General features: G+C 47.7%; 1 protein-coding gene across 2 annotated transcripts in view; it reads right to left on the reverse strand.

Annotated features, from left to right (window-relative positions):
- TENM4 (teneurin transmembrane protein 4) overlaps positions 1-26719 on the reverse strand; it is a 737235-nt gene that overhangs the window by 483163 nt on the left and 227353 nt on the right. For both annotated transcript variants that reach the window (XM_045817894.1, XM_045817893.1), the window contains exon 3: positions 23422-23501. In XM_045817894.1, coding sequence (XP_045673850.1) covers positions 23422-23431 — 10 coding nt within the window. In that variant the 5' untranslated portion in view covers positions 23432-23501. The remainder of the gene's footprint in view (positions 1-23421; positions 23502-26719) is intronic.

Here is a 26719-nt window from a genome sequence, read left to right on the forward strand (position 1 = left end):
TTCAGAAGGACCCAGAGACGGGGCACAGCTCCAGAACCTGGGGAGAGCCTGAGCGGGGGGTTCTCACCCAGCTTCGTCTCCTTCCAAATCCTTTGCTCTGTTTCCACTTTAAATATCCATTTTCCCTGGATTTTAAAAGATACATGTATTTATTCTAGCTATTATGGAAAACATCAAAAGGTAATCTTACCATCCAGAAATAACCACTGATTTTAGTCTATTCTTCCTTTCTCCTTCCTCTCTATATAACACACACACACACACACACACACACACACACACACACACACCTTGTTTATGGAATTGGGACAGTGCACTTTACATCTTTTTTAATGAATATCACATCAAAGGTATTTCCTTATGTCACTCAGTATTCTTCTACAACACAGTGTTTTAATGAGAGTATAGTGTAGAGGTTAAGCATGCAAGCTTTGCTTCAGACAGATCTGGGTTTGGGTCCTGGCTCTGTCACCTGCAGGTTTTGTGGCCGTGGGCAGCCACTTAAGCTCGGTGAGCCTCAGTCTTCACGTTTATGAAATGGGGTCAGTAATAGTACCCATCTCAGGATTGTTATGAAGGTGAATATGGTACTTTTCTTAACACCTCAGTACATGCCTGTAATAATAATAGTCAACAAACGCCATTGAACTATAACCGAGTTAATGATTCCCTCACTGATAGATATTTAGCTTATTTCTAATACCCATGTTGTTCTCTTGCCACCTTTCTCTGGGACATTCGGGAATTTGCAGGGACGGCTCTGATGGTGGCATCCTGGCCGGAGACCTTGCAGATTAGTAGCAAACTCGCGGGTGAGCGGAGAGCGCAGGGTTCAAGCTGACAGGGCCTCGAGCGTGTGCTCTACCAAGGACACCCATCTCTTGCCTCCCCACAAAGCCTTGCCAAGCTCTGGAATGATGCAACCATCTGGGGCCTCCTCTGCAGACGTCCCCTCGGGTGTGAGTTGGGGCCCCACACCAGTCCACAGTGGTGCCTGGACAACACCCCCCAACTCTGATTCTCAGCCAGATTCTGTCCAAATCCAATTCCCTAGGAAGTTTAAACATCTCTGTAGGGTAAGTGGAGGCAGTCTGGCTTCCTCACCCAGGTGTTCGGGTAACTAAGGGGAGCAGTGTTTCCATAGTCCTGGAGGGGCCTGATAAGTAGTGTTCTCATAGCCTTGAGACCGGGTCCGATAATCTGCTCCCATAACATAAAGTGAGCTGGCATGCACAGAACTAGTACATTATATAAGGGTTTGGCAGTTTTCTGGCTTTGTTCCCCTCTAGTACTTAAATAGGTAGGGACTCCCTGCTGGGGCAATGATGATGAGAGACATGCAAGGGGATAGGTGACATGATGGGTGTCACACTGGGGAGCAGGGGCCACGACATGAGACATGCAGAGACACACAACTTGCAGCATGCGTGGCTTGCCCACCCATGAATAAAGGCATGCCAGACACCCTAACAGCTCTGTGAATATTTTTCCGTCTGCAGGAATACCATGAACCTGCCTGTCCTTGAAGGGTGGCAACACAATCTCCCACATTTGGATCCTTTCACTGGGCCTAGAAGTATTACGAGCTGGGTCCTGATGAAGAAAACAAGGCTCAGAAAGGTCAGGGGACCTCTCTGTGGTCACACACATAATCACTAATCAGGCTCAGACAGACGCTTGTTATGAGCTGGGTTGTGCTCTCTCACTACCCCATTGCTGTGTTGCAACTCCCCCCGCCCCAGTACTCAGAAGGTGGCTGCATTTAGAGACAGGGCCCTTAAAGAGGTGGTTAGGGCAGATGAGGCCATGTCCGTGGGCTCTACTGCAGCAGGACTGGTGTCCTTGTCAGAAGGAGAGTCCGGGACAGCACAGACACAGGGAGAACCGAGTGAGGACAGAGCGAGAGGACAGCCTTCAGAAGCCGGAGAGAGGCCTCAGAAGAAGCCCAACCCACTGGCACCCTGATCTTGGACTTCTAGCATTGGGAATTATGAGAGAAATAAATTTATGTTGGTTAAGCCATCCAGTCTGGGTATTTTGCTAGAGGAGCCCAAACTAATCAAGGCTTTAAAACAAAAACAAAACTCTGAACAGTGTATACGGTTACAAAGCGATTTCATAGTTTTTGATTCTTTTGATTTTTACATGTGAGTGACTTCGTGAAGCAGGAAGAACACTTTTATTCCCACATGACTGAGGAAACCCATGAGGTGTTGTAAACAAAGTGCTTAGCCCGGTGCCTAGCAAGAGGAGGTAACTTATTTTCCCCTTCAAGTGTTGGTTCCCACCATGGATTCTACAGGGAGGAACTATGAAGAGTGGGTGGCAGCCACAGGAGAAACAGGTTGTGAACTTGTCCTGAGGAGGATCTGCCCAGGGGTGAAAGGGCTGCCTCAGGAGGGGGGGTCCTGTCCCAGGACACACACGGCAGAGGCTGCTGGGTGCTGTGCTGTGGAGCAATGGTTCTCATGCTGACACTGGAGCAGCACATTAGCATCAGCTGGGAGCTGGCTGGAAATGCAGACTCTGGTGCTCTGCCCCAGACCCACCCAATCAGACACTGCACGCCACATTTTACAGGCCCTCCAGGTGGTTCTGGGGCACAGAGAAGTCTGAGAACCAATGGGCTTGCGGAGACCAGAATGGATAGGCAGGTTGGAAAGGACGAGGTGACCTTTAACAACCCTTCGGAACCTGAAACACTGAGATGCAGGAGGACACTGACCTCGCCTTCTCCCCTTCCCTTTTCTTTCAGAGACCTCAGCCACAGTTTTAGCTGAAAAGCCAGGGTTGACGGGTGTCCTGTGGTATCAGCTTACTCCCCATCGTGAAGTTGGGAGAAAGCTGGCCAAACTCCCATTGCAGCTCGGAGCCACATCAGTGCTGGAAGGAGCCTTGGGGATTTAACATCAGAGCAGATCTGGCCCAGAGAGGGGAAGGGTCATCCAAGGTCACACATCAGAGTGATACAGGCCGGGCCTTCCAGGCTTACCCCGCATCACTGCGTGGCCATGTTTGCTACCCTTGGGGGATGAGCGTCCAGCAAAACCACTGGGGGCAACTTCTGTTTGCATTCCCCCTCTCTGAATCTGGCTCAGCTGGCACACGGGTGCCTTTCAACTCCAGGCTCATCATTCTTGAGAGAGTGTTTCAAAGTCAAAGCAGGGGCAGGAGACAACGAGGTGCCGCCCCAGGCCCCAGCACTGCCTCTGAGCTCTGTGCCTGCCCATAGTGGTTTCTGTCCAGACGGGGAGATTACCCTGCCGTGGAAATACTTGCTCTTCCCGTGGCATTACAAGTGACTAACACTCTGGTCGCCTCAACACCCAAACATGCCCAGGAGACATGCTTGTCAGCCCTGGTTTAATCATCCTGGCAGGGAGTACGCCTGAAGGACGGACACTATTATGCCCCACAAAGCTTGCTGACCTTACGGGAAAGGGCCATGCTGCGAACGGTCTGTGGGAAGGACAGCTTTTATTCCACTGGTGCAGCAGAGCCCATTGCCAGGGCTCAAGGACATGAGCAACTTCAGAAGGAGAACACTGGACAACACAAAGAATATAATCTTGGCTGGAAGGTGGCTGGAAAGTTGGGCTTGGCCACTTGCTATTCTATCATCTCAAGGGCAGGGCCTGAATTTTGCATCTCTCCCGGCAACATTGATGCCGATGGTCCAGGGACCACACCTGGAGAAGCACAGGCAAGAGTATCCTGCCTCGCCTCCCTCGCAGGGTTCTGGTGAAGGCCCCTCAGCAGATCTGTGTGCCTGCACGGTTCTGCCACTTCCCTGCTGTGTAGGAGCCTTGGACCATCACTTATCATCTGAGTCTATGAAATGGGAATAACAACTACTCTTTGTGCCTCAGAGTGGTGAGGGTGCAAGAGAGAGCAGTTTAAAGCAACAAAGCTGTAGAAGTTGTAAAGACTATTCAAATGTAAGGGGGAGCAAACATTTATTGGGGACATATGATGAGTAACAAGCTCTGGTGGCAGGATCCTGACATGCATAAAACAGAATGGCTGACCTCAGAGGACCTTGGGGTAAATGGAGAAGACAGAGAAATGAACCACTGGTAGTCAATGCAGAGATCGCAGTAAATATACAAGAGTGAAGAAGAAGAAGAGGGGAAGTGGATGTTATCCTCAGGACAAAGGGAAGCCATTGTCGGGTTTTAAGACAGAAAGTGATGGGGTCTTCATTTGTTTTATGGGAAGATCACTGTAGGCTGGAGAAGGAATCCTCAGGAAGGGCAGGGCTAGAGGCGGAAAGGCGGGAAGACAGCGGGGAGGCTGCTGCAGTGGTCCAGCAGCGAGATCCCGGAGAGGGGTGGGCGCATTTGAGAGACCAGCTGTACAAGCAGAAGGAGGCTGCAGGATCAAGATGGGTCACCGGCTAAGAAAGGGAGGCCTGTGGAAGGCGTTGGAGCGGAGAGGACGTGGCTGGGCCTCCTGTAACACACTAACTGGGACACTGCCATCAACAGATACCTCGTCCTGAGAGCCGCGGCCACGCTCAGTGCCAGGTCGCCCTCACCTCGAAGGACTTCCGCCCCCTCCGCCCTCCCCATGCCCTGGAATGACAGCTCTGCTGCTCCCCGCTCCTCTGACACCCAGCTGTGTCCTCCTTCCGTCCCCGGAGTCATCTCCAAAATGAACAACAGCAATCAGCAAGCAATCACTTGTATTCCCCTCATACAACACCCGAGTGTGCAGATAATGTTTATGATTGTTGCAAAAATGATGGAATGAAAATTGGGGCTCCTGCCAAAGAAAATGAAAAAAACCTATTTAAAGAAACTCAAGTGGTTCTGACCCAATTTGAGGCTTCCTAAACTGGAGCCTGATAGGGAGACCTGGGGAACCGTGGTTGCAGTGGAACTCCTCTGGAATCTATCCGCGTGAGTCCTGGGCACTAACACGGGGCAGCTTGCGGGCTTTCACGCAAACCTTGGCTCCCAGCCAGCTCGGAGGAGGTCTCACGGAAGTTCTAGGTGACTTAAAGGGCACCCCAGGCAGAAAGGTCATGAACTAGAGGAGGCTCACAATGAAAAGCTATCACTGTTACTTTGTTCCAAGAAGTGGCTGCATCTCACACTGTGCCAAAGTCTTTATGAAGCCAATGGTTTTATTTAACCCGTCCTCATAACTGCCCTGAAGAGTGGGTATTCTTAATCTCATTTTACAGAAGGAAAAAAATGGAGGGAAAAGTTAGGATCTCACAGCTAGTAAACAGCAAAACTGGGATTCTAGCCCGTTTTGCTTAATTCAAAAGCTCACGATGGAGTTATATTAAAAAAAAACAAACACAGATGATAGTAAGTGTTGACAAGGATGTGCAGGAATTGGAACTCTCCGATACTGCTGGTGGGAACATAAAATGTTACAGACACCATGGAAAACAGTCTGGCAGTTCCTTAAATGGTTAAACATAGAGTTACTACGTGATCCAGCGCCTACATATATGTCTAAGAGAAATGAAAACATGTATGCACACAGACATTTGAATATTCATAGCAGCATTATTCATAATAGTAGAAAAGTGGACAATACCCAAATGACCATCAGCTGATGCATGGACAAGTACAATGCAGGATGTCCATGCAGTGGACTGGTCTTTGGCGATAAAAAGCAGCAAAGCTCTGCAACGTGGAGGAACCTCGAACACATTAGGCTGAGAGAAAGAAGCCCAAGACCAAAGACCACATATTGCATGATTCCATGCACATGGCATGGGCAGAGTAGAAAATTTACAGAGAAACTAGGTCGGTGGTTGCCTAGGGCTGGGGGTGAGGGAGGAATATGGACTGACTTTAATGTGTAAGAATATTTGGGGGCAAATGATGAAAATGTTCTCAAATTGTGGTGATGGTTGCATCACTCTGTAAATGCACTAAAAATCAGTGAATTATATACTACTTTCAATGTGTGAATTTATATCCCCAAAATGTTATTTTTAAAAGCCTATGGTTGACTATTAAAAAAAGAAAGAAAGAAAACCACCATGATCCTCTCAAGTGAAAGCATCCCGAATTGTTTTCATTCCTTCAGTAGATCCTGAGCCTCTGCTATGGTATGGGCTGGGCATGTAACTCTGGCAGCTTGTGACTAGGAGCTCCGAGTCTGGATGGAGAAATAAGATGTGGGCACAGATAATCACGATGTTTGGACGAAGAAGCTGAGGGAACTTAAACAGGAGGATACTATTTCACACAACCAGGTTGGCAAAAATTTAAGTTTGACATTACCACCCTAGCAAAGATGCACAGCCCCAGGTATTCTGACACACTGCTCGAGGGAGAATAAATACGTAGGCATAAATTGGAAAGAAGTTTGGCAGTGTTAGTAGAACTAAAGATACTGATGCCCTATGGCCCAGCCCCTCCATGTGCCCCTAGGGTGTTACCTGAATAGACCCTTGTTCGTGGGACAAAGGGACACAAACAATGTCCACAGCAATGCAGCTCACACCAGAAAACTGGGACAAACCAAGTCTATTGATGAGAGAAACACTAAGTAAACTCTGCTATAGTGGTACCATGGATGATACACACTGTGTAAATTCCAACAAAATACAATGAACACAAAACTCAAAAACTTATGCACATGTAGTGAAAGTATAGAAAACAGGTGTGGGAAAGATCAACACCGAATTCCCGACGCTGGTTGCTCCCCAGGAAGGAGAGGAATGAGATTGGGGTCACTGGGGTCTTCAATTGTATCCATCATGTTTCTTTTTAGAAGTCACTTGTGTTGTCTTATCTTTAAATTGAAATTTTATTGAGATAATTGTAGCTTCACATGCAGCTGTAAGAGACAATACAGAGAGATTCCCTTACACACTTGCCCAGTGTTCCACAAAGGTGACATCTTGCAAAGGCCTGATGTGCTATTGCCACCAGGATACTGATGGACAGAATCCACCGATCCTGCTCAGTTGTCCCCAGTTTTACTTGTGTCCATGTGTGCATGTGTTATGTTCTGTGCAATTTTATCACCTGCAGAGGCTCATGTAGTCCTCCATCACAGTCAAGGCACCGAACCATTCCTTCTCTGCGAGGACCCCTTGTGCTGCCCTCTTAGAACCTCAGCACTCCACTTCGACACCTTGCCCGGCCCCTAAACCCTCTCACCACTAAGCTGTTCGCCACTTTTAAAGTCGTCATTTTAAAAATGTTATGTCAGTGGAGTCATATGGCATGTAATCTTTTGAGACTGGCTTTTTTTTTTTTGGCAGAGCATAATTCCCTGGATATTCATGTGAGCTGTGGCAGGTGCCAGTAGTTCACTCCTTTTGGGGGCTGAGTGGTATTCTATGGCGTGAACATATCACGGTTTGTTTTATCATCTACTTTTGGGAAGACATCTGGACCAATTCCAGTTTGGGGCTATTATAATACCTAATGTTTTAATTCTCCAATTGGGTGGTAGGTATTTGGATTTTCAAGGTATTATTTATCCTATTCTTGATGCAAAGAATATTTTGTAATTGAAATAAAAAAAGGAAGGAGGAAGGAGGTACCACTACTGCTGGTGCAGCCTTGTGCAGCCACTGGGCTCAGAGAGAGGGCAGCGCAGAGTGCGGAGCTCAGGGGAACTGAGGCCAAGGCTCCGGGCCCCTGGCATGTCTGGTGTTTAGGAAGTGGGGCCTGAGCGTTTACTTGTTTGTTGGCCCTAAGCCTCACATGGGTACTAGGAAGCCTGTCCGAGTCCTTTGGCCCATGGGGCAACAGTTCAGGGGAACCCCCCATTTCACTGCAGAGCCCTTTCTGAGGTCTGGATGTGTGCGTGGGCTGCCCCAAAAGAAAATCACAAAGGAAGCAGAAGAAAAGGGGAGAGTGTTCACGGTAGACAGAATGAAACATGGCATCTTCCAAAGGCTATTGAGAAAATTTTGAAATTGCAGCAGAGTGGCTGCCTGAACCGTGCTGGAATAGGGAACACCAGGGAAGGCAACAGAAAAGACTGGGAACTTTCTTCTTACCTGAAGTTAGAGCTGTGTGGAAATTCTGCTTCCAGTGGGTGGATAACGAGGCCCTGACACTATCAGTTGCTGCCAGGTGCAGGGCAGACAGGTGTTGCCCTGGCTTCCTGTGTGCCTCCTATACCCTCTCAATCGCCTTTGCCTGAATCCCTGCAAACACCAATTATGAATTTCTCAGTTCTGGGAAGAGCGTGGGGCAGTGACAGATTCATGCTACACATACCCACTGGGGGCTGCCTGTCATGCAGACCCCCTGTCCTCAGTAAGTCTTAGCTGGGACAGCCAGAAATGCCCCCGTATGCCCAGAGAACTACAGTGTGTGCTGAGAAGCCGGTGGGGTCTCTGTGGTCCCTCGGCGTGGTAGAGAGACAGGAACAAGGCCACGGCTTGGGCTGCTGCAGAGCCCCACTTCCAGATGGGCCTGGGAGAACGAGAGGCATTCCGACAGGGTCAGGGCTCCACGGGGCTCTCACCCTGAGAGAAGAGCATGTGAGAGCCCGGGGCCCGGAAGAACTGGGATGACAGCTGTTCCCACTGCAGCCACTAATAACAATACTACAGCTCAACCGAGAGCCCTAACTCCGGGCCAGGCACTGTGCCGAGAGCTTTAAGTGTACTGCCCCACTGTATCCTAACAACAGCATATTGTCATGTCAGTGTTACACTTGAACTCACGTGGAATAGGATGGTTGAGACACTTGCTGCAGATGACACCTCTCAGAAAGAGAAGAGGTAGGATTTGAACCTAGAGCCCAAGCTCCTTGTTGTTAATGATAAACTCTTCTGAGAAAAAGGATAAATAGGGCCTTCTATGATACAAAGAAAAGTGTGGGCTTCCTCTGGAGGTCAGAGGGAAGCCACAACGAAATCACGAAGCAGACTGGGCCACAAGCAGACTTCTCTTTGAGGGACACTATCCAGGGCACTGTTTGAGGGCACCGCAAGTACCCTCCTTAACTTTTCTGAAGGCCCAACTCCTTGGTTTTATTGCTTTTCTTCTGAGCTTCTTCCTTATTTTGTATGTTACCATTTTGGCAAGCTAAAATTAAGCTTGTTTTAGAGAACTGGGCAATGCCCCTTTCTGTAATTGCAGGCATCGGGTGGGGGTCTAAGCCAGCATGTACAGGAAACATGCCCTCTCCAGAGCGTTCCAGACCCACTGAACTCCTCATCATCCACTTCGGTTCCACCTCACCACTCTGACCTTCCCCTGGACGTGGCTGCATCATTACCCCACCCCCACCCCCAAGACCAAATGCAAGTGCACGGAAGCCTGATGGCTGGTATTTCTCCAAGCAGGGATGCTGTCTTCCTTGAGGCTCCCAGGTCCCACCCACTGTGCTGGACCAGTGTCCAGGTCCTCTCTCCCTCTCAGATAGCCCCCCACACGGAGGAGAAACACTAGGCCTTCCTAGCCAGTGGGTTCCAGCTTTCATCGTAAGTCCTGGCTCTGCCACTTGCCACCTGTGTGAGCTGCAGAAAACCCGTGCCTGCTTGGGTCTAGATTGGGAGGAGGTTGGATGAGAAGAGGTCAAATGTCCCTGTATCCCTGGGACTCCTCCTGGAGAACCCAGAGCGCCTGGGGCAGAGCACACCCTCAGGTCTCCAGCTGGAATGGCGACAACCACCCCGGGCCTGCAATGATGAGAGAACACACAGAAAAATACTGGCCAACTGCAACATGCTTTACAAAGTGAGAGATTATCTTATTATTTAAAAACTAATTTAGTACTTCCAGACAACCTGCCTTTGCGTGTCTCTGTGTGTGTGTCTCCTGGGTAGCGGGGGGTGGGGTCTGAGGCTGGGGGAGGTGAGGGAGCTGCAGAGCATTTCTCCAGACCACGTCTGGATTTGCTAGGCCTGGGCCCCGACAAGTCCTGAGCGGAGATAATAAACCCGCTCAGACACCATTCCTCACCACACAAGACAGCCTGGTGGGGAAACAGCAGGTGCCAGGGACCAGGTCCCTCTGCCCGGCCTGGCGGAGCACAGCAGCACCCCCCATTTGCAGGGCTGGGCACTGCTGTCTGTGTGTCCGAGATATGGAGGAGGTGACATCTAGTCACCCCTGACCAGGACAGGCCCCAACGAGAGTTGGGCCGGCAGCGTTGCTGGGAGGATGATGGGGGAAAAGACAGAAGTGCCCACTGCTGGGAAGCAGGGATCTCCCCTCCCTTCCTCATGCCAGGCACTGGGATTCAGACTTGAACCAGCCTCTGACCTTGTCCTCGAGAAGATCCAGTAACGGCAGAGTGGGTGTCAGCTCGGGGTTGAAAGTCAAGCAGGGTGAGCTGCTGGTTGCCCTGCAATTCAGAGGTCTGGGGCAACATCCTAACTTTTCCCAGCCTCAGTTTCCTTGTCTATAACATGAAGTTTACTGTGTGATAATACAGTAAAACAACACATTATTTAATGATGGTGTCAGTTACGATTTTAGGGGGGAGGAAATTAATTGTTCCACATATGTAATGAGGGTCTATCGTGTGCCAGGCATTATCCTAATCTATGCAGGACCCCACTGGGGCACAAGTGAGGACACTGACGAAGGGAAGAGCCATCTACCTTCCTTTCCCAACTCTCCCTACTGTCCTCCACCCCGTCCTTTCACAGGCTACTCCCTTCTACACCTGGCTGGTCTGAGGCCAGCCATTTCTTCCCTACGTGGTGGTGCAGGGGCCTCAGAGGCCAGGAGCTCAAGTTGAGGCCCCAGAATTAACTTGCAACCCATTGGAAAATCTCACTCTCTCCCCTTAAGAGACAATCACTAATAAGATTTAACTCCACCTGGATGTCTCGGCTTCCCTGACATTAATTGCTCCAAACAGGTTGATTATTAATTGTGCCTCTGAAAGATGAACCAGATGGACCAAGCATCCGGTCTCTCTCTTAGTGAAGTCCAAGAGCTCCTGGGACACAACACATTCGTGTGGTCCTCAGGAGAAGAATTCTCCTATGTGTGCTGTTCATGGCGGTAACTGCCTGAAAACAGCTTCCTCAGCAAGTGCCATCAGCACTGGACCCCTCTGGAACAAGTGTGTGTTGGGCTGGATGGTGGCAGGGAACTCACACCTAACAACATATATTTACATGCATGATTTTATTTAACCCTCAGAACAACTTGGTGAGGGGAGGTGTTATCACCCCATTTCACAGATAAGAACACTGAGGCACAGAGAGATTAATATGTCTAAGATTATACAGGTTATTAAATGAAGGAGACAGCTGTGAGCTTAGGTCTATCTAGCTCCAACGCTACTGCTCATTCAGTTACATGGGTGATTCTCAGCCTTTCTTTTTTATTGTAACCCCACTCACCCCACCCTGCCAAAAAGCTTTCATAGATATTTTCCTCCCAAATATCCATCTTTCCTATGAAATTTTAATATTGAAATATACAGTATATCTGTTTATGTACTGTGGCCCTTTGGAGGACCACAAATCATTAGAATAAATAAGACTTTCTCACCTCTAGCTTCTCAAAACCAGCCTTTCCCCCTTGAGAAATAGCAGCCATGTTGAAAATGCATACATCATACTAGTGGTTCTCAAAGCCTTGTCCTCTGAGTGCAAGAGGGAAATGCTTACCCACAGACTAAGACCAGGAAAGGAAAAGCAGTTGGACCATTTCTTCTTGAGTGGAGGGTTGATGTTTTCTTTTGAGAGTCTGGTGATTTGATCCTTTCCCCACGCAACCCTGGATTTGCTATCTATTCCTTATACTTGAGATTCACTTGCCACTTCCTATGGAAAGCCTGCCTAGACACTCCCACGTGAGGCTGGGTTAGTCTCTTTGTCCTCCAGTTTCATTCTGCCAGCAGCGATCATGGTCCATTTAAGTGCCCTTGTACACAAGGCGAAGGGCTGTGGTTTATCCATCTCTGTATCCCTAAGCCTAACATAGGCAGAGCCTGTAGTAGCTGCTCAGTGAATGCCTGTGCAATGAATGAACAATGGGCAAGTGCAGTTCTGGACCACATCTGGGGTGGCTGGATCACAGCAGCAGCATGGAGGGGTGCCTTCAGAATGTGGTACCTTCTAGGCACATTTTACACACGTGAGTTTTCATCTGGCATCATCTATAGGTAATGTGCTAGGTCAACATCCCTGTGAGGCTAAGACAAACACAAGCTGGGAACTCGGAAGAGTGATGGGGTGATGCTGAGAGACAGGGACTTGGCCTACAGCACGGAAACTTCCCTGCAGCTCTCCTGGTACACTGAGTAGGCCTTGATGGTAAACTGCCAAAGAGTAACAACCCGGAAAACCACAGCTCATGAAATCCCATGTTCACACCCACGAAGGGCAGTGATGACCACGTTAGACTTCTATTTCCAGGACTGTGGCTGCCATTCACCCTAAAGAATTCCCCTAATGCAGGACATGGAAAACTATCACATTAAAAAAAAACCTTACTTTTAAAATAGAGCTGCGCTGTGGAGAACAGAAGGAAACCCTCAGGGGCCACAATCACCACAGGAGAACATGAATCCATAGGGGTTCCCAAGCACTGAGCAGGTGACAGCCCTGAGGGCATCTGCCAGTCCTTGGTGATCTGGGGGTTTTAGTATTAAAGGGCCAACAAAAGAGGCAGAGTCAACGTCCTTCAAAAGGCAAAATTCAAACTGAGATCCTCACTTAGGGCTAGGACTCTGAAAGGACACATTTCCACCTGATGAAAGGATGAGTAAGAAACAAACAAGTCCCACCCCACAGCAGGAGACAGGGAGACAACCTGACCCTAGGGCTGGGCAGAGGGGGATTCCCAGTCACACCCTGGCCCTCACATGGGCCTCTCACTTGGATACATGTCACCTTGTGGCCAGAAAACAAACCTGCATCCAAGCTGAGCATTTAACTTTAAGTGACCACAAGTTGGTGGTCCTCTGGCCACCTGGCAAAAGCAAATGCAAATCCTTTCTGGAGGAATGCGTTTCCAACTCAGGCCTTAAAGAAGTACCACAGAGGTTTACCAGCCATGAACCCACAGTTTAGAAAAAGCACAGAATGCGTGGGAAACAAGCCACCCGTGAGCGAGAGACAGGAGAACAATGAACAAATGAGTCATACTGATGAAAAATACCACAGGTACTGACATGATCAGACTCAGAACATGAAATAAATGTGTACATTTAAAATATATATGGGCAGTGACAGTGTAAACAAAGAATGGACTATCAACAGAGATACAGCAGAGTTCGAGCTCATCAACTAAAACTCATAGAAATGAGACTGATGGGTGGGCTTCTTGAGACTGTTCTAAATACGCTGGTGGTGTCAGAATGAAGCCTGGGGTCGGGATCAAAGAACCGAAATGCTGTGTGACCTGGGCCGATCACTGCCTGTCTCTGGGCCTCCGTTTCCTCACCTGAGTATGAGAGGCACAACTAGATTGCCTCGTAAGCCCAGTTCTATAGACTGATATTTTATAATACGTATCTATAGATCATGTCTACTGGGTGCCTGTTTTTCTGTCCCATGCCTGATTATGAGCATTTCACAGGATTTTATCATTCTTACTCTAGCCGACTGAGGTAGGGGCTCTTATTACAATATGTCCATTTTACATATTAGAAAACTGAAGCACAGAGAGATAAAGTACCTTGCCCAGAGCCGGTGAGCCAGGCTTGGATCCCACTGGTCTGACTGTAGAGCCTGCGCTGACCCACTGCACCATACATCCTCCGACTTGCTTGACTCCTAACATCTGGGATTCCAGTTCCAGGATCCTCTGACCTACCTGGAGTCTCCCAGAGGAAGGGCTGCTCAATGGCCAGCATGGACTGTTGATAGCAATCGGAATGAGGTGGCAAGGACACCGTGAAGCTAACTTTCAATGGCAAATATTATTGGGTTGGCCAGAAAGTCTGTTACGTTTTTCCCATAAAATAAAAGATACATTTTTCATTTTCACCAATAACTTTACTAATTTGAATATTTTGAGTATGTTGGCACTATTCTTCAATATTAAAATTGTTGCACAAAAATTCACCAAGTTTGACAAGTGTTTTTAAAAATGCATGCTGATATGACAGTTGTTACAATACAATCTAACAAAATTGTTTCAAGTGAAGTTAAAGACAACTAAGCACTACTAGAGCTGTGATATGAAAAAAACATAACAGAGTTTTTGGCCAACTCAATATTAAGTACATCCTATGAGCAAGACCTGTGCTTATTTTAGACAAGAGCTATTTATGACAGAATAGCACACAGTGACAGATTGCTGGGGCTGACTTTCTGAATAGCCATTTCTGGAAAATTTTTCATTCTGAGAGCACTTCCCTGTGCCTTAGTTTCATCATGTGTTAAATGGGAATGACAGTACCTGACATCATTGGGTTGTTGTCAGGATTAAATGAGCTAATACAAGTCAGGTGTGTAGTGAATGCATCATAAATGGTAAATCTTGCTGTTGTTGCTCTTGTTATTATTTTCAACCTAGTGGGAAGGAGTTGCACTTTGTAGCAGATGACCTAGCTTCAGCTCCAGGCTCCCCCACTTCCCAGCTGTGTGACTTGAAGCCAGTGACCCTCTCTGAGTCTCCACAGCCCCATCTGTGAATCAGAAATAACAATGCTGGCCCCACTAGTAGCTGTGAGGGTTAAATCAACTGTGAAATGCCTAGTGCAGTGGCTGACATATAATAGGTACTCAACAAATGTCTGTTCTCACCTGTGGAGTGTTTTCTGCACACTCGGCTTTTCTACCATGGTTAGAATCCAAAGAGGCACAAGATTCTGTGCTTATTGATATCGACTTAAGGTTTTTTTCCACCAAGGGAACTTTCACAAAATCAGTGTGGGGCGGTGGAAGATACCTAAATGCATCCATCTCACAGCAGGTAAGTCAAGGCAATACAGTGATAGAGGTCCACAGACTTAGGAAAAAGGCCTTCAGGCCTTGGCCTTGACTGTTTTGGTGGAACTGGCCACCTAGATGGGAAGATGAAGATGCAGTTAGTGACAGAAAGCAAGCCCTACCATTATGAGGATTTGGTCATTGGATCCGCCAAGGGTAATGACATTGACCTTCCCATTTGAAAATTAACCAGGCACGTGGCTTATAAATGGCTCTGTGATCATTTTGTGTATTTTACCCAGGGCTATACAGCAGCACCCCTCTGAAGATGGCAGACAGGTAAATAAGGGTCGGAAGGGAAGTGATACCCATAGCAGTGGTCATGTCGTTCTGCCAACCTCACCTGTGCAGGCCCTGGGGAAGGACAGAGTTCTACCCCTGCTTCCCAAGGCATTGGAGGCTGGGGCCAGACGTGGTTCCCTTGAAGGGATTCTTTTTTTGAGCCAATAGAAAACTCTTGGGTTTCAAGCTTAATCCTTGGTCCTTTTGGAACTCATCTTAGGTTACCTGCTCTTTCTTCTCTCCCCCCGCCCCCAAGACCGTCTGTGTGTTCACTCAGCCCAGGAACATTGAGTAAGCAGATTTTGAGTGCTGGAAGATGATGGTGGCATTGCAGGTAGGGTGGCGGGCATTCCAGGTGCTCTGAGTGAAGGCTGAAGGTGCAAACTCAGGGAGGGCAGAGGAGCCTTGGAGGACAGAAAATGGGCTGGGAAGAAAAGAGCTGACACCAGCACAAGGATGTCAGTGGCCACAAAAGTCTGCCAGGCTATCACACCTCATCAGTTGGAACATAGTGCCCACTTGGGAACGGACTCAGCATTTTCTCTCTGGGTGAAGGACAGTGGGATGTTCCCAAACAGACCTGGGTCCAAACCCCAGTTCCACCATCCACTAGGACATCTATGCCCCTGGGCAAGACATATGTCTGTCTGATCACTGGGAAGATAGGGATTTTCCTATCTCAGCGTCAAAAGCAGACAGGTGTCCTAAAGACGGTAAAACATGAACATACCTTTCACAGATACTAATCCACTGTACGAGTCCATTAAATGTTCATTTATCCTTGCTTTACTGATGTAATTGTCACCATATGTGACAATACAGCCCTAGCCTCATAAGCCTTTATTTGTTTATTCAATGTTTACATAAGAACTAGGATGTCGCATTTAAAATTATTTCTCCAGCCCTGGCTGCATAGCTCAGTGGATTGAGCTTGGGCTGCGAACCATGCATTGCAGGTTCGATTCCCAGTCAGGGCACATGCCTAGGTTGCAGGCCATGGCTCCCAGCAACCACACATTGATGTTTCTCTCTCTCTCTTTCTCTCTCCCTTCCCTCTCTAAAAATAAATAAATAAAATCTTTAAAAAAATAAAATTATTTCTCCAACCGGACCCAGAAAAACGATGTATCTGTCCCAAGCCCTCTGGCCTCCCAGGCTCCCAGCACCTACGAGGACAGACAGTCCTGTCCAGACCTGAGCACTCAGTAATCTCTCAGTCAGTAATAACTGTAGTTAATGGGAACTCAGGTTAATATCTCCATTGTGGCCATGTCTTCCATGAAAAGTAAGCAATACAAAAGTGCAGATTACTGATTGTCTTCTCTGTGCAGAGATGCAGCCAAGGTTGACTCCAAAAGGGCAGAACAAATAAGCACCATTGCTATTTCTCTTCAACTTTCCAATCAGCTAAAGAGTACATTTGGAAAGATATGATAGAAACACATTTTAAAAAGAGGAGTATGCAGCAGTAAACACTCTAGGTCACATAAATGGTGCCAAGTTCATGTAAAGTCATGAGAAAAGGAATCATGGGCTTTAGAAGTAGAATGGCTTGCTTTTGAATCCCAGCCCTGACACTTACTAGCAAGGTGTCTTTGGTGGAGGGGATGCCTCAGTTTATTCATCTGTAAAATGGGAAGATACCACCTAACTGCTGTGACAACTAGATAACATGGTAAATGCCTGGCATGTAGTTAGTGCTCAGTTAGCTGTTAGTTTCGTTCCTCCTTCTTTTCCTCATTCCCCCTTCTTTTCCAGATAACTGGTAATACTTGATTCACTAGTGAATTAGAATTAGTAGTGGATGACTTTATCTGCATGTGGGTGACCACAGTATTCTGTATATACTAATTTGAATACCATCAGGTAAATGCTTGCGCAAAAGCCTTCAACATCTTTCTTCTCATTTCTTAAACAAGAATAACAAAGCCCTGACTGGCATAGCTCAGTAGGTTGGCTATCACCCAGAAGGTGAAGGGTCATGGGTTCAATTCTGGGCCAGGGCACTTGCCTGGGTTGCGGTCCCAGTCCCCGGTCGGTCAGGGCATGTGTGGGAGGCAACCAAATGATGTTTCTCTCTCCTATTGATGTTTCTCTCTTTCTCCTCCCTTCCCCACTCTTTGGTTGCAAAGTTTGTGCTAGTGAGATGCACAAAGGTGCTGCTGTGGGGGAGGGCTTATCCCGGCCTTGGGGAGGTTAAGGGTGGTAAGAGAGGCTATACAGAGGCAGTTACACCTAAATAAACCTTAAAGTGAAAGGAGGGTTTTGACAAGTAGACTAAGATGGCAGAAAGCATTCTGAGCTGGAAGAATATCGTATGCAATATCCCCAGGGCAGGCAGGCTTCACTGGGGAGAATCCCAGTCCCCTTGCCACTAAGCCTGTTCTCACTGCCCTTCCTCTCATCCAGACTCACAGTGACTTCTCCCCTGCTCCCCTCTGAACTCTGCAGCACGGCTCTCACCTCTTGCACCCACAGTTTTCAAGGTGTGGCCTGGGGATCACTGCCCATCCCAGACATCCTTCCAGAACATCTGTGAAGTCAAAACTAGTTATAATAATGTTATGCCATTATCTGCCCTTTTCATCCCGACTCTCTCGTGAATATATGGTGGAGTCTCCAGATCGAAGGCAGAAGCAGAAATATTGTCTATTAAGCCAACTGTGAAAGAGATTTGACAAAATGTAAAACGACATCCCATTCCTTTCAGCTTATTTTGGAAAAGTCAGTTTTTATCAAAGTGTGTTCTTTATGGTAAGGTAGGGGTCTATCGCCATTATTTTATAAGCTGTCAATAACAAATTTAGTGGGGTTTTTTTCAGTGCTAATGACTAGTATGGCAATTTTTTTTATAATGGTGATTTATTGGTTAATACATTAATCCTGGTTTTAAAGACTTTATTTCTAAAGAGAGGGGAAGGGAGGGAGAAAGGGAGGGAGAGAAACATCAATGTGTGGTTGCCTCTCACGTGGCCCCCACTGGGGACCTGGTCTGCAACCCAGGCATGTACCCTAACTGGGAATTGAACTGGTGACCTTTGGTTCACAGCCCATGCTCAATCCACTGAGCTACTCCAGCCAGGGCTAGTATGACAAGTTTTAATAGATATAATCCACATAAACAAAAACTCTTTGGGGTCCTGAATAATTTTCAAGAGTAAGACAGGGCTGTGGAACCAGAGAGCTGGAGACACTGCTTTAGGACACACTGTAAACTGGCAGGAGAGGGCCAAGCATGCAGCTGGCCCTTCTTGGATGGCAGTTCCTGCCCATGACTGGGAGACCGAGGCAGGCTGTCTCTGGGTGGGCCTTTCTGTCATGCCCACTATTCCCTGTGGCTCCCTCCCCTTCCCTTCCTGTGAAAACCCTCAATGGCAGCCCCATTTCTCTCCTGGCTGTCACCTCCTCCCAGGCTCAAGGAGAGCTGTGCTCAGGAGGCTTTGGTGTTAGGACACCAGGGCCCAAACAGATGATTCAAAGTCTCTGATTTGCATTTCCCTGATGGCTAAAAAATGTTGGGTACCTTTTTATGTGCTTACTGACCACTTTTGTATTTTCTTTGGAGAAATGTCTATTCGAACTCACTGCCGATTTTCAGATTTGGCTGTATGTCCTTTTATTGATGAGTTATAAGAGTTCTTTATATATTGTGGATACAAATCTTTTATCAGACCTATGATTTTAAATATTCCCTCCCATTCCATGGTTGTCTTTTCATTTCCTTTATGATATTCTTCGAAGCAAAATTTTTACAAATTTTGACGGTGTCCAATTTATGTTTTATCCTTTCTCCCTTTTGTAGGTGCCAAACCATTGCCTAACCTAAGGTCATAAACATTTGGGCCTATGTTTTCTTCTAAGGGTTTAGAGTTTTAGCTCTTCAGTTTAGGTCAATGACCCATATTGAGTGAATTTTTGTATTTGGTGTGAGGAAGGGGTCCATCTTTACGCTTGTCTGCATGCGTATATCTGGCTGTCCCAGCACCCTGTGTGAAGAGATGGTTCAGTGTCTCTGAGCCTCAGTCACCTCTTCCCTAAAATGAGCTTTAAGAGACCATCTTGCAGGGTGCCATGAACATCTGAGGTAGAAAAAGTACCTCATGAGGGGGTTCCCTCGCACGCAGCACACAGTCAATGCCTGTACCTGAAGGAATGGACAATGGACTTGAAAGTTCTCTGACACTGGTCCTCATCACTGCCATGTGACCTGAGCTTTTCCATCCCTAAATGTCTTTAACGTTCACGGTCCCATGTGCTTGTCACATGAGCCCTGAGCTGCTCCTCAGGAACCCCTTTTCTGGATGGCCCTGATAATCTTTTTCTTCCCCCCCTCCCTTTTTTCTCCAGTACTTTCTACCTGAATTTTGCGTTAAGTATTCTTGGTCTTAACGATGTAATCAATTTACAGTTGTTAACCCACTCAAATCTTTTTTGGCAAGTAGGTGGGAAGGCATAAATGAATGAGTCAATCGATTAAAAGGTCCCTGACTTAAAGTTAGAACAGTGAAGCCCCTACAGCGGCCACACAGGGCACCTCACCTGGAGGAGTCGGAGTCGGGGGAGGGCCCATGTGACGCCACCTCCAGCGCTGTCTGCACTCTGCCCCGCCCCCGCCCGCTCCGGAGACATCCTGGTGAATTGCATCTCCCTCCTCTGTGGTGTTTGCAACACCTCCCAATTTAGTTTTCTCTCTGAATTTCATTAGTGTCCCATTTGCCTCTTCTTCCTGATCTCTCAGGCAGCTGTGAAGCAGGAAGAGACTGACTTGGCAACAGGGGCTCCTGCTTCCTGGCTGAGCTTGAGGGGGACACGCACAGGAAGAGAACAGGGCCTCTAGGCTGCAGTTCCAGATGGTGCTCTGGCCCATAGGACGCACAGTAACCATGCCTCACTGTGCACTAGGTCTGGGGGCCCAGAGAAGAGGAGCTGTGCTTGCCCTGGAAAGCCCCAGCCTCACAGGGACAGATGGATAATGCCTGCTCACGCGCTGTGGGGACTTCACCCTCTGGGCAGGCAGAGTGAGTGAGAAGAATGAGGGAGTCAGTGCAGAGAGAAAGGCAGAGGGGACATTAGGAAGAGGGAACACTGTTAGTAAAGGCAGGATGGTATGGACAATGGAGTGTAGACAAGTGACAATAAGGAATTAGCTGTGCAATTATTTGTTCATTGTTTACTCATTCAGTGCATATTTCCTGAGTGTCTGCTGCACAGCAGGCCATGCTCCAGGCACAAGAACACTGTGGGCAACAACACCAAGTCAGTCCCTGCCCTCGTGGACTTCTGTTCCAATGGGAGAAGATGAGAAATAGACAATTAAACTTACAGTGTAGTATCTATCTACTGCATTAGATGGAGAGAAACACTATGCAGAAAAGATGGAGTGGAAGGGGGCATGGGAAGAACTCAGCTGGGGAGATGCTCCCTGTAGAGGGTGGTCAGGGCAGGCCTGCTGCCCCCACCTCCACTACGTCTGCCTTGCTCACACCCCTGGTCTCCAGACGCTCTTTAAGCAGAAAACAGACTTGAGCACAGGACCTTTAAGTCCCATGAGGGCTCTGCTCACTGGGATGGAGACTTACAGGTCTGTTCACCGCTGTTCCCTCTGCCTGAAGAGCTTGTCCTGAGATTGGAAAAAAAGGCTTGAGTGCCACATGCCCTGAGGCGGGAGCGTGTTCACGGTTCAAGAAATAGCACCGAGGCCCACGTCGCTGGTGGGTCACTGTGAGGCCTTCAGCCCTTCCTCTGCATGAGGTGTGGAGCCACGGGAGAGTGCGGGGCAGAGGGGCCAATCTGATCGGACTCGTGTTTTAACAGACACCTCGGTGCCAGAACCTGGGAGGGGAGGGTTGTAGCAGAGCCCCAGGAGGACGTGACTGTGATAAGCCAGGCCTGAGAAAGAAGCTTGGACCAGTGTGGGGCAGAGGAGGGGTCACTTGTGCTGAGGAGGGGAGAGAAGTGACGGAGTCAGTATAGATAGAGCACAGAGTACAAGGGGAGAGATGGAGGGGGGCAAGAGACAGGAGAGAAAAGGGACCACATTCTAGACAGAAGAACCCACCTTTGCCAAGGCTCAGATTCAAACCTATCCTGTCAGATTCAGACCCTGCCCCCTATGTTTCTGCAGCGTCCTCTCTCCCTCCTGGACTTCAACAAGTCTTGCTCTGGGCCCAGCTACATGGGCAGCCCAAATGAGGGGATGAAGGGCAACATGTCTGGGCTCCAGGCAGCTCCCACTGTCAGGGAGACCTGTGTTCTCGTGTTGTGACACTCATAGGATGTCAGGGGGACCAGAGACAGAAAGTCCTAGATGGGTGTCTTAGAGCAGAAATAGACCACATTCAGGGCTAGCCAACCTTGTGGCATCTCTGGGCCACAACAGCAGAAGAAGAGCTGTCTTGGGCCATGCATTAAATACACAAACACTAACAAAAGCTGATGAGCAAAAAAAAAAAAGGTTTTAAGTAAATTTACGATTTTGTGTTGGGTCGCATTCATAGCCATCCTGGGCCTCATGTGGCCTGTGGGCTGTGGATTGGATACCCCTGGTTAGATGTAGTAGGGGAAACAAAATTCTTTTTTTTTAATTTTAACTTTCACATCACCAGTGAGCATGGATGAGCTGCAAGAGTCACTTTCAGCTTAGTTATCTTCCCTCGATGAATGAACCTCAGTTTTCTTATCTTAAAAATGGAATTGTAAGAACTACCTCAAGAGCTCGTAGAAGATATAAATAAATCAAGTACGTGGCAAGATGCCTTAATAAACATGAGACCATTTTGCCTCTCCCTCTCTATGAAGTTAGGAATCTTAATAGATCTCTTCAGAGAACCGTGTGTCTCCACCATCGAGCATGCATTCCTGTTTGTAGTTATACATTCTCTGCAAGCAGAGGCTGCCTTTGTTTTGTTCCCTGTTATATCCCCAGAGCCTAGCATAGTCTTGGGCCCATGGCTTTCATTTAATACATCTTTGCTGAACAGCTAAATATCAATAAATTATTTAATCAGGTTATAACAGGCCTGGGCTCCAGCTCTCTCTAGCTGGGAGACCTCAGATAAGATGGTTCATTTCTCTAAGCCTCAGTTTCCTTACCTGTAAAATGGAAATAATACCTACCATGGAAGCGGCAGCTACTGCTCATTGAATAACCATGTGTTCCCCACATTTCCCAGAGCCCTAGAGATCAGGCAGGAACATGTGACCAGTTCTGGCCCATGGGCTATGCACTGCTTCCGGACTGATGCATTTAAGAGCCAGTGCTTAGCCTTCCAGTGATCTCTTCTCTGCTGCAGAGACTAAGAGGGCCCCATGTTCCAGACGGCACACCTAAAATTTGGCCGAGCATTCACCAGTCCACTCCTGAGTTGCTAGGTGGAGCAGAACCCTCCACCCACCTCAGTTGGACACGTAGCATGAGCATGAAATAAACCTTTGCTGTGTTAAGTCACCGAGATTCTGGAGTGAATTTATTACTGCAGCATAACTGAGCCTAGCAAGACTCAGACTTCTTCCTTGCAAGATTGCTGGCAGGGTAAGAAAAAGTGCTTGTTTCATGGTGGGTTTTCAGTAAAGGGCTTGCTTCTAGGTCCTGGCTCCTTTGCTTCTTCATCCTTTTTCCCTATGACCCAGCCTCTGTTTACAATTCCACCTTTCCCTGTGCCTTGTTCCTTCTCTAGCTTGAAATATCCCTCCACTTTTCCACTCAACCCAGGTGCTTCCTACTGTTTTTGTCATTGCTCTTCTGCTTGTAGTGTAATGAAACGCCTCCAGAGAGCCATTCTGGCCAGCCGGACCTGGCCCCCACACCACCTGTCCCTGGGCGGCCACCTACTCGCCTCCTCCTGCACCATTTTCAACTATGCCTCTGATCCCATTCCAGCTCAGCTTGAAATGTAACCACTGAACTCTGGACCCTATTCCTGGTCTCCTGGACCCTGGAATGATTCTGTTCTCTACTGCTGCTTATGTGGTCCTGAACTTGCAAGGTACCTCCTGGCTGCCAGCTCCCCTGTCACGTACCAGCCGGATGCCTGGCCTTTGCCTGCTCTGTCCTCCAGCTATGCTGACTGCTGGCTGTTAGTTGGGTTCCAGCACCCATGAGTAGTCCTACTGCATCTGCTTCCCCAGAAGGCTCCCTCCATTCTGGCCTGAGCTCTTAAATTACCCATGCTCCTTAGTGAGAAAAACCTTCAACAAAGAAAACAATCATCGTTTCGAATTCCAAGATGGACTTTCTCATTAAGACCACAGGTTTACAGTGGATGGTGCAGAAGATCAGAGCAGACAAGGGGACTGACCTGGCTCCATGGCAGCACGTCCTGAAGAGTCAGCAGTGTCCGTGGGCCATCCGATCCTGGGGGGTGGGGCGGGGTCCTTTCTGTTGAAGCAGAGAACACAGGTGCAGCTGAGAGAGGCGGCAAGATGCCCTTGACCCTTTCTCACAGGTCTCTCCCCCGAAGTCATTGCAAACACACAGCACTGCGGAGATGGGGCTTGTTCCTGGTCCTTTGGCCATGCAGAGAAGTGGGGTCCCAAATACCCTGTGAACCCCATGCAAACTTCTTCCATGCAGCCTTCCTGGGAGGCTCTGGTGAGTCTTTCTCTGTTCTCCCTTCTCATCTTGTGTGTATTTCCTCAAACCAATCAAACCACTCAAAGGCAGGGACTGCAAGTCAGTCCTCTTTACAACTGAGGTGCCCAGCAAGGGCTTAGAGCAGAGTGGAAACTGAGTGTTTTGTGAAGAAGGATTGATTGTCTGCTGTGGTGGGCGGGGTGGGGGGTGGGAGTGAAGGGATGGCTGACGCACTGGTCCCTGCAGCAATTCTGTCATTGATTCTGGAAAACACTGAATCTCTTTGAGCCTTTGTGTCCTGCTCTATAAAATGGGCTGATCATCCCTGTGCTATGCCATGTGGGAGTGTTGGGAGTCACCTGGGTGGATTCCTTACACAAAAGAGTTCTGGTTCTGGCCCTCTTGCTTATTGCGCTGCAACCTCTAGCAAATCTATTCCCTTCTTTGGGCCTCTGTTTCCTCATCTGAAAGAGGAAAACCCTGAACTAGATGACATGTGAGGTACTTTCTGCCCCTTGAATTTTATGACATTGAATTTGTTTCATCTCCAATCTCCAGTACCTACGGAGATGCCTGTACACAATAAAGCTTTGTGAAATGAATGAAGAAAATCCTGTCCCATTCAAAGAAAGGGGAGGGGAGGCTCAAAGGTTTTAAGTCATTTGCTTTGGTCACTGCAGGAGGAGGAACAGGGATCTGAACACAGATCCTCACAGATTCAAGACCTGGGTACTTTGCTCGGCACCAATGGCCACACTTACACACTAGAAACACCACAAAATGTCTTTTTATGTAAAAGACCCACTAGGCTAAAGAACAAGGCATGACGGATATATCCAGGCATCTAAAGCAAAAAGTCATTATTTGAGAAAATCCCTAAAGACATGTTTGCCAAATATACCAAGGATCCTAGCTAAGAGACATTATCATGTATTATAAGGTGAGGAATTACTGGTAATTTCCATTAACAATGAATTTCTGCAAAGTGTGAAATTTTCCTAGCTTTATCTGCATTTAATATATTTCTTTATGGTAAATTCTTGTTATTCTAAAAAAAAGAGTAACTGTATTAGGGCAGGAACAGTCACTGGGGTCTACTCAAGTGCAGAGTACCCCTTCTCCAGTCTGGGTGTGTGTGGGGACATGGAGGCAGGCTCCTGCACACCCCCAGGGTAGAAGACCTGACAGCCAATACAGGATTAACCAAAGTTTGGAGGTAAACCTAGAAAAGTCCTAAATCATACCATATTTGTTAAAATAAAAAAATAGTATGTTACATAGGGTAGGACTATCATTTTATGCATGTTGAGTGAGAAATAATGGCTATTGTACTCCTAATTTCTATTTACCATGCATTGTTTATTACAAGTTTACCCTCTAATGTTTCAGAGATCAGCAGAAACTTGCTTTGCTGAAACTAGGGGCACTTTCTCTTGTGCCTGGGCCTCTGCCCAGGAGGACTTTAGGACTCAGAGCTGTTTGCTATGCCCCCAAGGATCCTGCTGGGGGCCTGCTCCCATGCAGGGATTTGGATGAAACACTCAGGGTCTTCCTTAAGCCCTCTTCCTTCCAGGTGATAATATTCCACTCTACTGCCACAGCTGGGGCTTTAGACCCATGTCTGTGCCTTCTGATCTCTCCCCTCTTGAAGAAGCATTAGAACTGCAGTTTTATTTTCTTCCACCTTCCTCTTTGCCAAGGCTTCAGGGAAAACCTCTACTCTTTTTTTCCCATTTATTTCCTTTTCAATTAATATCCTGGAATTCCTTCTTCTTTACAGGTCCTCCAAAAAGCTTCACAATGACTGTTCATAAAGTCAAACTACTCAGGGGCTGACCAAATGTTTTCCGAGTATTTATATACCAGTAATTTTGTGGAGGGGACAACCAGTTAGGAAAGGCGTGCAGCATTCACTCATTCACTTGTTCACTCATTCATTCACATACTGTGTATTAGGCGGTGTATAGGATACACTGAGAACTCAAGCAAATCTTGCTCTCAGGAGCATAGGCTGGCAGAGAAAATAAGATATGGCTACCACAATTACAATGCTTGGCAGTTTTGTCAAGAAACAAATAAAACTCAGGGAGTTTTGAGAGAAACAAATAAAACTCAGGGAGAAAACCAGGCAGTTTTGAGAGAAACAAATAAAACTCAGGGAGAAAACCAAGGGATGGAGAGGTCATCCTGGCTGACAAATCGGGAAGCACTTACTTGACAACATGTCAGTTCAGCTCAGTCTTGCACCGGAGACAGTGTCAAGGGGGTGGCACAGGGTGAGGGCAGCATGCTCCATATGAGAGAGGAAGGCATGGGAGGGGAAAGCATGACAAAGGAGTGCATAGCTCACCTTTCTAGAGTGTGGGCTGTGTAGAGGGAAGCGGAGGATATTGTACCCAACAGGTGGTGTGGGCCCTAAGAGGCAGGGCCCTGAATGCCAGCCTAGAGAAGATAGCCATTATTCAGTCATTAATAGGAAGCCATCAAGGGCTTTTGAGCATAGATGTGACACAGTCAGAGATCGGCTATAGGGTGATGAATTTGGCAAGCCTGGCACAGAATGAATACTAAGGGTTGGTGCTTAGAATAGAAGCTCCTAGTTGTATGCCAAGCATTGGGCAGAGCATTAGCTGTTGGTGCATATTTGATTTCATCTAGTCTTCTAGGCAACTACAAGAGACAAGCATTATCCTTCTAGACGTGCAGATCAGGAAAGGAGGCTTTGAGAAACTTAAGCTACCTGGCCCTAATCCCCCACCTAGGAAGTGGTGGAGACAAGATCTGAACCCTGTTCTCCCCTGTTCCAGGGGAGTCACAAAACATGCTTTGACACTGTGCTTGACACCTGTATGCCTGACACTGTCAGTACACCTTCCACTCCTGGTGTACTGCTACACCTACTCTAGGGTGGGTGGAAGTGTGATCATTTTCTGGACTGTATTTCAAGGGGTCGGTTGGAATTATATGCAGAGTGTCTTCTGTCAGCCTTCCCTAAAGTGACCACACATCAAGGAGCTAAGACA

Source organism: Phyllostomus hastatus, unplaced genomic scaffold (assembly GCF_019186645.2).
Source record: "Phyllostomus hastatus isolate PE091 unplaced genomic scaffold, TTU_PhHast_1.1 phas_scaffold_317, whole genome shotgun sequence".
NCBI classification, from domain to species: Eukaryota; Metazoa; Chordata; class Mammalia; order Chiroptera; family Phyllostomidae; genus Phyllostomus; species Phyllostomus hastatus.